Source organism: Dermacentor silvarum, chromosome 7, assembly GCF_013339745.2.
Source record: "Dermacentor silvarum isolate Dsil-2018 chromosome 7, BIME_Dsil_1.4, whole genome shotgun sequence".
NCBI classification, from domain to species: domain Eukaryota; kingdom Metazoa; phylum Arthropoda; class Arachnida; order Ixodida; family Ixodidae; genus Dermacentor; species Dermacentor silvarum.
In genome coordinates, this window is record NC_051160.1 from 24,758,516 (window position 1) to 24,770,398 (window position 11,883).

An 11,883-nucleotide genomic window follows, 5' to 3' on the forward strand; every position below is an offset into this window, starting at 1 on the left:
TTTCTCGTGTAGCAGCGCACCGCCAAAGTGACACTCAGCGCGCTGAAGTGCACTCGCTCAAAGTGAACTTTACTTTGCCTGTGTGGCACGGGTATAAGTGAAATAAGGAGAGGTAATGGCAGTGTTAAATGAGTGCAGGATGCGTTCTGTATCTGCCCTTATCTCCGGACATCTGGGGCCGTGAGCTGTGCTACGCCATCCGAAGCTGTAGAGCATTAGTGGATTAAGGAGAGTGTTAGTCTGAACTTTGCGAAGGACACGTGCTTGTTCCATGTTTAGTGAAGGGTGAGGTTGGGGTAAATTAGTGTGGTTTTCCCTGATGTTCTTATAGTGTACAGCTCATTCCTAATTTTTTAAATTATCCCGCGGCCCATTTTTATTCTTAGTGGCAGCACTAACCACCTCTGTGAGCTCTGTAGTTCAAATATGATAATAACTGTGCTAAAAAAACCTCCCAGTTTCTCAGGCTTTTCAAAACTTTTCTTCAACTTGTTTTCCATACATAAGTTCTTTTGATAAGAAGTGCTTTTCATAAAATTCCTGGAAGATTGAGATGTAAGTACGGCTTCTGCATGCGTCAAGCTCAAGTAACAGCCACACGTGGATGTGTACCAATGCTTTGTGTAAAAAAAAATGAAACTGTGGACATTCGTGCTTTTGCAATAATCTGCACAGCAGGCACTCTTCTCTGCGACGTAATTTTAGTACCTCTCAAACATTATTGAATGACTTGCCTTCGTGAGAATGTGGAAAGTGTACTCACTCGGATTCCGCACCCCTGATGGCTTTCGTGAGTTCCTTGTTCCGGTAGGTTTCCGTTCCGTTCCTTGAATCACGTGGCACAAAAGCGCACGTACGACATATGTACCCAGGTTTATTCCATTAAATTTTGAAAACACTGCTCAAAGAACCTAACAAAATCTTGAATGTTCTCCCAGAAATACATCAAAATTAGGGAGTGGCTACTAATATGCATAATCAAATGAACATTTACAAACATTTATTTCATGTGGGATGCCTTTAGATACAGCAGCGCTGACAAAATGAATAAAAGGATGCCACACCACACGTAATATACAGAAAGTGCAGCAAGGCTCCGTAATAAGAGTCGTCTTCAATGCACCTTTTCAAAGTAGCCCACCAGTCACTGTGGAATACCTACACCACAAAAAATCTCTCATTGGCTGCATTCCGCTTCAGTGGACAAAACTGCCACAACAATATCTCTTTCCTCGTTTCTAGGCTATCTTATTCCACTGGTCTTCATGCTAAACAAATTCTGGTAATAATTTTCTTCTTGATTGAGAAGAGCGTTATCTGGTGCCTATCGCACAAAGAAAAGCCATTTATACCCGCATCAGTTGTTTCTCTAAGCAAAAGCAACAATCTATAGACTTTTTTTAGATTCAAGTACCCGGGGGACTACTAAAATACGGTGACCTGGAAACATCAAATGTCAGGTCCTCGTTGCATCAGTTTGACATTAGAGCAGCATACAGTTTTGTATCAGGGTCGCAAATGTACTCACTCGAAGGACTCGACCCTTGTTGCCGTCCACGGCTGCCGGCCGCATTGTATGTACCTAAGTATATAATGAAGCTTTAATGTAATACCTGGGGTGTTGTAAACAACGCTGGTTAAAAGTAACTTACAGTTAGCGTGGGATGCTTTAAACCCTTGGAATCAACAAATGTGGTTATCTACAAGCAGCTACGCACACCAGTGAAATTCTCTGCACTTTTTTTAAGATTAAGTTTTCTGCACATTTTCTTCAAGATAATCGGAAGTACTTGAAGCTACTGCAGTGTTTTCAACGATCACATAGTCTGTACGAACATGTTTTCATGTACTACGTAGTCACGTGTGCACGCAGATTAGATAATTATGGTTTGGCGTATATGCATTGCTAATGGTCCCCTATTTTGAAAGGAAACAAGTGTAGGTGAGACTGCGTGTTAGCCGTAACAAAAATGTGCAGGTTAAGCAGAATAGACAAAATTCTCGGACGTAATGCATTTACCGATGCACTGGAGCAATGAAACTGTCATCCTTCCTGAACATGGCATTCCTTAGGGTGACTTCTTCGACAAAGACAGAGCCCCTATTCAACCTTATAGCTATGTCTGCATTATTTTCTTTTGCAGATGTGCTCACTCATGACTACGTTGCGTGTCGTCTTCGTGTCGCTCACTGTCCCTTTGCTATGTATGATTGAAACATGTAATTATGAAGGTCAGTTGGTCACGTTATTTATGCTCTGCTGGACGGGTAGTTTCGAAGATAATGAGCCGCAGCTTTTCGTCTTATAATTGTCAAAAAAAGAAGCCGCCGCCAAGAATGCACCCGACCTACACCACAGAAGGCCAATGAAGTTACCAGCTCCGCAAAGGTGGGTAAATAGTAATTGCAGTTCAAAATGTCAAATGTCATATAGAATAATCAAGAATGCTATCTAGTGCCACGTTAACTGTGTTGTCTGCGATTTTTCTCAACGTCGTTTATCCCATTGGCTCTTCCATCTTCTCTCAAGTCCAGGAATGAAATGGCGGCACTTCTACTTTGACTCTTCCTCTAGATCAAACCTCTAAGAAGCGCTTTCAAAGCGGCTTTAGGGAATGGCGCACCATGCATGCATTCACGCAGCCTCAAAAGCGCAAAAGTGCAGCTTTCGCCAAAAACTTTCAAGACTACACAATCAGCATAGCTCAATCACGGCAGCTGGACACCTTTTTTTTTATCCAGCGGCCGTGGCTCAATAGACAAAAGGTAGTGCTAAAACAGCTAGAGTGGCCACTTTGGCTATTCCTAATCGTATGAGACAAAATTGACGAACCCTTCACACGTGTTACTCGTGATTTGTCAAATGCTCCAGAGGAAATTTCGAAACAATATATTTTTTTTTGCTTTTGAGAGCGACCGAGATGTAATGGTTATAGTGGAGAGAAATACTTATTTGCTCTGATAAACACCGTTACACGAGCACTTCCCATTGAAAAGTTTACGTGTCTACAACGCCTTCATTATTATGCGCTGACATCGCTCATTCACTGACATTTTCTTCGAATAGTGTTTCAGGCTTATTATTCAGCACAGTAGGAATCCGAATGCACGCACAAATAAATTTGCCTTTCTTTATCGCGCATAGCCTTGCAGTGCCTATAACGTCTGTATAGTCCTCAGTGAAGCATGTTCATACATTATGTATGTGACCTTACCACGCATGCACCGAGCAGCATACCATGTTCCTATTCCACCATTTCAATGAAACAACCATGACGCAGTAAATAAAGCAGCTGGTTCAGAATAAACACATCCTATGTTCGAGTCCCTACTTGAAGAAGGGTGCCACAGCGCAGTGGAGCGATCGGCATCTTGTCCGATGGCTTAGCCAATTCCCATGAGTTGAAAATCATTGAAGTTGAATAACTGATTTGGCGGCCGCAGTACTAAGTTTTCTCCTCAGCTGAATTTTGCGGTGACGGACAACGCAGTGAGATATACAGAGGTGCCAACTTGCCCAATAAAGCTTTTAGACTAACGTCTTGCCAGCGACATATAGGCGGCGTTGAAACTTAGAAATAGCTACAGCAACAGAGCTGGAGTCAGACAGCTGATCTCTCTGGCAGCACTGGAAAAAGCAATAAGCATGGAAAGAAAGAGTTGGGGGTACGCAGGTCCAGGCTGAATTGTTCCGCTAGCCACAATGAGCAATATGAAGATTCAAAAATATTTCTGCGTCCATTCATTGAAATGTCTTCTGTTTTCTTTTCTCCTAAAATAACAATCGAACTTAATTTACCGTTCTTGTTTGTTCTAATTTGTGGTGAGGAGAAATCCACATATATTACGCGAAAAATCATCTGCGTAAACCTTTGGTCGATACCTGGCTACCTAGTGCACCTATCTAAGGAATTTTTGCTTGGGAAAAATTCCAGTAGACGAAGAAAGTTTTTCATTGGCAGCAAGCATGTTGAACTGCTCCTGGCTGATGTTTGACAGCATTGTTTGGCGTTCGCTTTCAGCACCTTTGCTCAAAGAGATGATCTAGCTACTGTAGGAGGGCTAATGGGTGCTTGCGCTATGCAAATGTTTTATACTCTACAATTTTCACTATATGCTAGAATCTCTTCTTTGTCAAAAGACTGATAATTAATTGATGACTGTCAAACATCATTTTTACGCTAACAACTGCAATAGTATAAAATGTCGCATGCTTTAAAGTTACCACGTAATTTTGAACGCAAATAACTACCTCTTGTACCAACCGAGGGCAAGATGTGTATCTTAAGCCCCAAACAGTGGAGTGGCTTGTGATGTCACTTCATCTTGCAGCGTCTCTTCCTGATTTTTATGTTACTGCTGCAAATCTTAATAACATAAGTAGCACTGTCTTTAGTGCCCGCAGGCATTGCGTGTATACCGCAATTCCTACTTGTGTAAGCGTTACCTTAAACACTAGAGCTCAATATTTGGACGCACTAACTTTGGATTTTTTCGGTAATAAATCATCCTTCATTTGTTCATGTCTGCATTAGTAGAATTTGGCTCAAGTTCCACAAAATGTGCACGCCTTTGATTATGTGCGGGTGAATTTTTATTCAGGGTACATATGACTTAGAATCATGCGTTTCCTTTTTACGCGCTAAATGTTTATTTCAAGGTTTTGTGAAGATTTTGAATATTTCATACAGCTTCGCGCCACCTCGTAAAAGAGTAGTCACTGAAGGTTTGTGTTAGAAAATTTATGTGCAGAGATGATCAATTTTGAAGGGTGGTACATATGCCCTCATATGTGGCAGCGCTCATTCCAGGCTCTCCATTACATTGTATGCATAACAAAAAATTTAAAAGCACCCTCCAATACGAAAAAAGGGTAATTCACATATTTGGATACGTAAAGTGTTTACGTGTATGAGAGTGTGTTTTAGGCATTTGACATATGTACAATGCACCGGACAGCCTGGTATGAGCAATGCCACATACGTAGGCATATCTACAATTTTTCGAACTCGGATACCCCTGCTCTTAAAATTTCTGAAACATGTGCTTAATTACTATTTTTTACAAGTTCGACCGAAGCTGAAATAAACAGCTGTGACAAAGTTAGAACTGCACCATTGCAATTCCCATTTGCCCTATCAGGGACAGTGCAAAAGTGCACCACTGCAATTCTACTACCAATCTGAAATACACAAGTGCATTGCGGTAGTTACTCGTACATGGCCGAATAGGGTTGAATTACTCTAGTGCTGCTGCGCCACCCGTAAGCGGCAGTGTCCATTGACCTTATCCCCGATGGAGTAAAAGCACTCTGAAAAAAGAGCCGCATAGTGACACGTAGCTACTTCATTGTCAGACAATTAGTGATAAAATAAATGAATACCTTCTGAAAAATACAGGACTATTTGATAGTACAGCTAAGCTCACTACTAATGCAATAGAGCGCGTTTGCGTTTTTGGTGCAATTTGTATTTTGGGAAGGGAGAAACTGTCAAAAGCTACAAAAGAAAGCAAGCTTCGCAGTTGAATGAATATTCGTCTTCATACAGGGATCAAATCCGGCACCATCGCCTTTCCAGGGCGGTCGTTCTACCGTCTCAGCTACCCAGGAGGCTAGCAGATCGTAGCAAGACAGTGAATTAATCGACAATTCGAGATACAGGAATACTGAATATGGCAAATCAGTTATGCGGGAACTTGCTATAACGTGAAGGGACGTGCATGAAAGGGAAAATATTTTTATCCACCTGGCTATGCCACGAAGCTACGAAGGAAATAAATACGGGTTTCTCTTTATGTTCTTAGACTGTAGAAGAGAAGGTAAGGAAAGAGAGCTCGTTACACAGACGCGACGAAGAGAGAAGCGAGCGGTCGAAGAGATAGCTGCAGAAATATATGTGGGACGCCTTGCCAGGAGTTCAGTTGGACACGCAAGTCCCTTTCGAGATACGTCAATCGGCGCCCCCATTGATCACCCATCTGTGTAGGAGACCAACGACTGAAAGAAAGGAAGACTCGTTTCTGATCTGTAAAAAGCTACCGCCATTTAAAATCACTTTCTGCTTCCAATCTCAATATGCTAAGCTACGAGAGAGAGAAGCCTATCTCTTTTGCACCTCTCGGGCACACTCTTTCGTCAGCACCTCACTTGTGACGTCAACTGTAGTCTCACTTGGGTCGCCGTGTTTGTTTTCAGCGATACTTAGTTACCGAGGATACGTGAAACCTGCTCACAATAGTATTCCACATCACAAATGGCAAATGCGTCTTTTACCCGAGGAATATTGGGTCATACGCTTCTTTTTCCCTACTGGCTTCATGTCAACTTTAAAAAAAGAATACTCAAGTTTCTATGAAATTTACAATTGTGTCGGTTAGCTATTGTTCGCGTACATGTAAATCGGGGCCTAACGCAGGTGTTTTGAGCACCACTGAAATAGAACATGCACTATGACCGCAGTTTCTGCATCCTGCACGTATAGATTTACACGCTGATTGCTTCTTAGCGAAATGAACAGCGCCTTTCTGGTCTTCTATGATTGTAGCTTCTATTGTTTTCTAGCAAACTTTTACCGCCCGTGACCTCTGATGGTGTTCGCAACGTATATTGCGCAGTTTACGGCAATACCAAGAGTTCCTAACTTGTGGTGTTTCCTCTTGTCCTATAATACTATTATAGCTTACCGTCTACTTCTTGCTGTGGCAGCAGTTAAACGCTAAACATAAATGGACGTTGCATGTCGTTTTCCATTCGCCGACGCAGTCATCATCATTATCTTGTGGCCGTCATCAGCCTTCCATTACCTGAGCATTAGCACTGTCTCATCGTATTGCCAAAGCGCCCCATATGGTGAAGAAAAATTTTAAAAAGAAGGAATGCAAATACTCAGCAGCACCTAGTGATGGAAGCCGTGTTAGCAGCTTCACTGCAATTTAATTCTTTACAGAAACTACCTACCCGGTCATGCGACCAGGCAATTGTTTACACAAAAAATGCTCGACATTGGCCTTTCCTTGAACATCGCTATGCACCGCTCAACTTCTGTTGTTCTTTAGCGACCTTGCAAAGCATGCATGCTCATTGTAAATGAGATACTAGTTATCACTGACATGGTGAATTTCATAGTTGTCCCGGCCATCAGATGCATGAGTTAGGAAGAACCACTCCGACGTTGCACACATCGACAGCAGAATGTAAATGAGTGACTGTGATGGCCGGGGATTGTTATTGCGGGAGCATTTTGGTTTCAGCCGAGACATACATTAGCTGTGCGTATGCTAGAGATACGCATAGAGCTCGGAGGCGAGCATCGATCCAAGCTGCACTGTGTTATTGTATTTAGCCTTGAAGCTTACTATTTGCTTTCGTTTATCCAGAGAATAGCGAAACGGCTCAGAAGCAATTTTTAGAGGAATCCAATTTCATGGGGATTCTTAATCTGACTCGCTGACACGGCTGTCATACGATTCGGGGCTGGGAATTGCCAGGATAAGACCAAGTACGCTGTTGCTTTATCAATATGCCCTTCTGTACTTTTACTGTCTCGTGTCAAAAAATCATATTTTAAACTAACGTAAATTAAATGTGAACTGGTAAAATTATCTTGTTGAGCCCAGTAAGGTTACCAAGTAACTTTTTTTCTTTATGAGATGAGAGAAGACATTGAGGTGGAGTGTTCCTTGGTGGAGTGTTGCATTTTCACATATTCATTCTTCTGACTTTTCTTCTTTTGATCCTAACCTACCTAACCACAGAACTTTGTGGCCATATTTCGTACATTTCTTCTTTCTTATATTTAACTACTCGTTTCTTTGCCAATCCACCAGAGTGGCTATGAGCCACTAACTCCAAGGCTCCTATCGACATCTGCATCTCTGGTACTCCTAAGGCTTAACTTTAAATACGAAATATTTTGATATTTTCAGTTGGTACCGTGATTGTGACGCGTTAGAATCACTTTGTGATCTCCCAGAGTACACCTACAGGGAAACTACGTTTCCCCGTGGATGCAACGTGGTTAACAAATAGCTGCAGAGCACCCGCTTCAGCGATATGGGGTTCTTGATTCCTACCTAAGTTAATTCATAAACGTTGTTTATATTTTTTGCTTGCGATGCTTCGAGCGTTATGTTACCAGTAGCATTGAAGTTACAAGAGGCCGTGATGTAACGCAAAGTCCCGACACCTAGGTCATAAAGGCTTAGCGTAATAAAACGAATGCACACCACGATCACCGGAAATCGAAGTCGTGCTTCCGAGGAAACGCGTCATGAAACGACTGCAGTGTGCGAAATATACTAAAAGAAACAAATAATTCCAACTCCATGACAACACAACCAACAACTCCATGAGAAACCCTAGCACAAATAACAAATATCAGAAAGAGCACTTCCTAATAAAATTGCGCATAAAAAAGCATGAAAAGACTTGACTCGCTCTCGGTATTTTGAAGCTATGCGACGTTTTTTTTTTTTTTTTTGTACATTGATAATCGGTCCACTGCCAATGGTCTTGCTTTAAATCGTCTCTTTACCTCCTCTCTAATTTGCTCCTTTCCTATCTTTAATACACCGTCGGCTGTATATTCAGTCACTGTATTTCTTTCCCTCAAAAGTGGCCTACTCACTCATTCCTCTTGTTTGCTGGTAAATGTCCTACGCTAATTTTTTTCCTCCATCCGCTTACTACCATAGTCTTCGCTAATGACCCGCTGCGGGTTAGTGCTGCTGTCTCGGGACAGCTGAAACGTTTCGCTGCCCCTTCGCTAAATACCTTGCTGGAGTCTGTGAACTTACACCACCCACGGCTAGGGAGTTACTCAAGAGCATACTTAAGGTGTGCTGATAGGTATCCGCGCGACAATTGACTAAGGCTGTGAAGTGTGTGACCGGTTGTAGAGACAGAAGGAGAAACGGTAAGGCAGTAAGCCAGATTCACCATGAAAGGCACCTAGCTTGCTACCCTGGTGTTAAGAAAACACATCGATGCTTGTGACATGTGAAAGGCGCAGTGCGTGTCAGAAACGTTAAGGGTGCACTAGTATGTTTGCGCTTCATTCGCTATTTACTTTCAAGAGGATGTAATATAGCTGTAACTCTTTAGAAAACGTGTCACACCTTGCTGGGCACTACTTGTCGGTACATAAGCGATGCTGAGCAGAGTGAATCTCAGTGAGGTGTAGAAAGGGAACATGGGCTTACATACATCCCTTCTCATCACTCTTCCCTCTCCCCCCGTCGCTGAAGTAGTTAAGGTGACGTCACTGAGCGTGTCAGTCGCACTGCCAACAAGAGGAGATACTCTATCCATTCGAGCACAGGCTTTGCTCGGTGCGGGCACTCGTTGACTACATGAATGCTCTGATATACTGTTGGTGAAGGTGCTCACGGTCTGTAACAGGTACGTTAAACTAAATTTTGATTCAGATATGCGACTGTTCTTAACGCATTTTACCACTTCAAGATATACGAGCGCTTACAACAAGTAGCCTGTGCATCTACACTGGCGACTTGGTCCCGCCACCATTCCCGGGCAGCTTCGTCGGCTGTGGCAACACTGCCAATCAAGTAAATGTTGGTTGAGCGTGATTTTCATACTGCTAGCAACAAAAGGCGTGAAATCTTAAGGTTTACTCACTTCTTGCGTTAGCGAGCTGCACTTCTGTGACAACAATCACGACGACAACAAGTGGGACGGTTACTAAGGCGACCTTCATTTTTCCTGCTTTACTGGAATAGGCAGCCGATACGAGGTGTTTGCCAGTACGTTTCACGCATGTCTGGGGAGCGTACCGAGCTGCAGACGCAGCCTGCGGGAAACATCGTCTGCAAATGAAAAGAGGCTAGCATTGTTATTTAACAAGGCACAATGGGACTGTCACTGCTTTTGTGTTGCTCGTTTACGTCTTAGTCCTTTCTCATTTCACCTCTAAATGAACCCCTGCCTTGGAATTGAACTCAGGGTTCATTAGGCTTTCGCTGAAGTCAACCGGCAGGATATAAATGAAGTGTTGTCCTCTTGCTTTTTTTTTTTATTGTGATGTGAAATTTGCCTGCGATCACATTCTGTTCGCGTACCCGGCATACCAAACTCAAAGAAAGGAGGCAACTATTTGAAGTGCGAAACTTTTTGGTGAGCCGGACCTCACTGAAGATGTGGCATCGCGGACAAAAACAATTGCGTTTAAAAGGTCGCAACAATCTTCTATCGTTCGTGATAAGTTTCCACTTCACGGAACGTTCTCTATCGTTTTGCAAGTGGTACTTCTTTGATCTCGCAATATGCATGCTTTCGCTGTCAGCTCCTGTGTGTTCATCCCCCATACTTATTTTCTTTTATCTCTCTATAGATAGAAAATGCTCATTACTCCTGTATCCATTCTTCTGTGAGACTACTGTGGTTCTCGTTGCCTTCTAGCGGCTTCTGGCGCCCCCCATACTGATCACCCAGATAGGTATCCCATATCCGGACATTCGCCCGGCTTTGAACCTATACACCAGTTACTCCCGTTGTATTTGCTCACAGATTGACACTCAGCCAAGGCTACCACCGGGGCCGAGGCCATACGCAGTGGCCGCGCCCCGGGCACGGCAGATCGTCAATTTGTTAATGTACTGAAACCACAATTACATACTACTAAACACCGTGAGACAAGTCCAAGTGTTACGTTGAACTAATTTCACTTTGGGCAAAACACAAACAAACAATCCAACTAACAAACTAACATAACAGCTCGCAGGAACTATTGGCGGCTGATGCAAACAATAATTTGAAGAGCGCTTTAGCTTCGCCTTTAAGAGTGGAAAGCGATAGCATTCAAAGATCCCTGGCTATTCTCACGCTTCCCGGCAATTGCAACTTATTTAACCGTAATCTTTACCGAAAAACGCTGGTGGCGCATGCTTTGCACGACGGCGAGAGTTTTGGTAGAAACGCGGCCTTGTGCGTGGGCTGATCCAGGAAGTAGTGCACAGCGCCAAAAAAAAATCCATAATTTTTCGGGTTTGTGTTATTCTGTCGCACTTTTAATATTTCAATCTGAAAAGATTTAACATAAAAGGCATGCGCTCTCGGTGTTTTGTTTCATGGCATTCGTTTGTGGGCAGTCATTCTCAAATTTCCGAGGAATAACTTTGTCAAGAATGTAAGACAAGGTATGAGTAACTTTAGGGATCGAATGGTTTGGCAATATAACCCGTATATACCGCATGTCATATAACAAGGCGTGGGATATACACATTCCTAAATATATACGGAAATTTTCTCTCACAGAAAATTCCACCGACGTGTTTATAAATATCGCGTTACTAAGCAGATGCTACATTTCTGGTGTTCTCTTCGCATTAAAACATAGTGATGCAGTGAAAATTGCTACCATGAGAAAACACGGATTTGATAAATCGGCGCGTCTGCATAGCCACGTTTACTACCACTACAGTTGTGCTGGTTAACAGCCTTGTTCACTGTGAAATATTTATCATTGCAATAAATATGCGCCTTCTGTGAAGAAGTAGTCTCTAAGGCAATTATACACTTAAATCTTCATTGTAAGCGACTGTCATGTCAGGCTGTCTGCAAGGCAATTATTACCTTTATAAAGAGTAAAACATTGGTGGATTTCTGGCCTGGATTCTAATTTGTGAAAACGAAAAGAGAAATCTGAATTACCGAACCTTGCGGCACAGCTCTGAGCAGATTCAATAGCTGTAGATATTGTGACGGAGGGAAGAAGCAAGACGGGAAAATATATTTACAATATTTACACGATTGACAATGATTGACACCACCAGTGAGTCACTGAAGCGTCGTCTTCTTCAGCCCCCCAGCTCGTGTTCCTCTTGCTCGTCATGTAGCAATATTGTGCAGAGCAGTGTAACATATGT

The 11,883-nt window shown here is 42.7% G+C and overlaps 2 protein-coding genes across 4 annotated transcripts in view; one reads left to right on the forward strand and one right to left on the reverse strand.

Moving 5' to 3' along the window:
- Positions 1-9,815, reverse strand: part of LOC119457753 (translation initiation factor IF-2-like) — a 46,823-nt gene extending 37,008 nt beyond the window's left edge. The window contains exons 1-3 of the mRNA XM_049670364.1: positions 9,638-9,815; positions 1,529-1,582; positions 764-826 (exon numbers count right to left, since the gene is read on the reverse strand). Of these exons, the coding sequence (XP_049526321.1) occupies positions 764-826; positions 1,529-1,582; positions 9,638-9,716 (196 nt within the window). The 5' untranslated portion in view covers positions 9,717-9,815. The remainder of the gene's footprint in view (positions 1-763; positions 827-1,528; positions 1,583-9,637) is intronic.
- Positions 1-11,883, forward strand: part of LOC119459443 (uncharacterized) — a 307,019-nt gene that overhangs the window by 228,678 nt on the left and 66,458 nt on the right. The gene's annotated exons all lie outside the window — the stretch shown is intronic.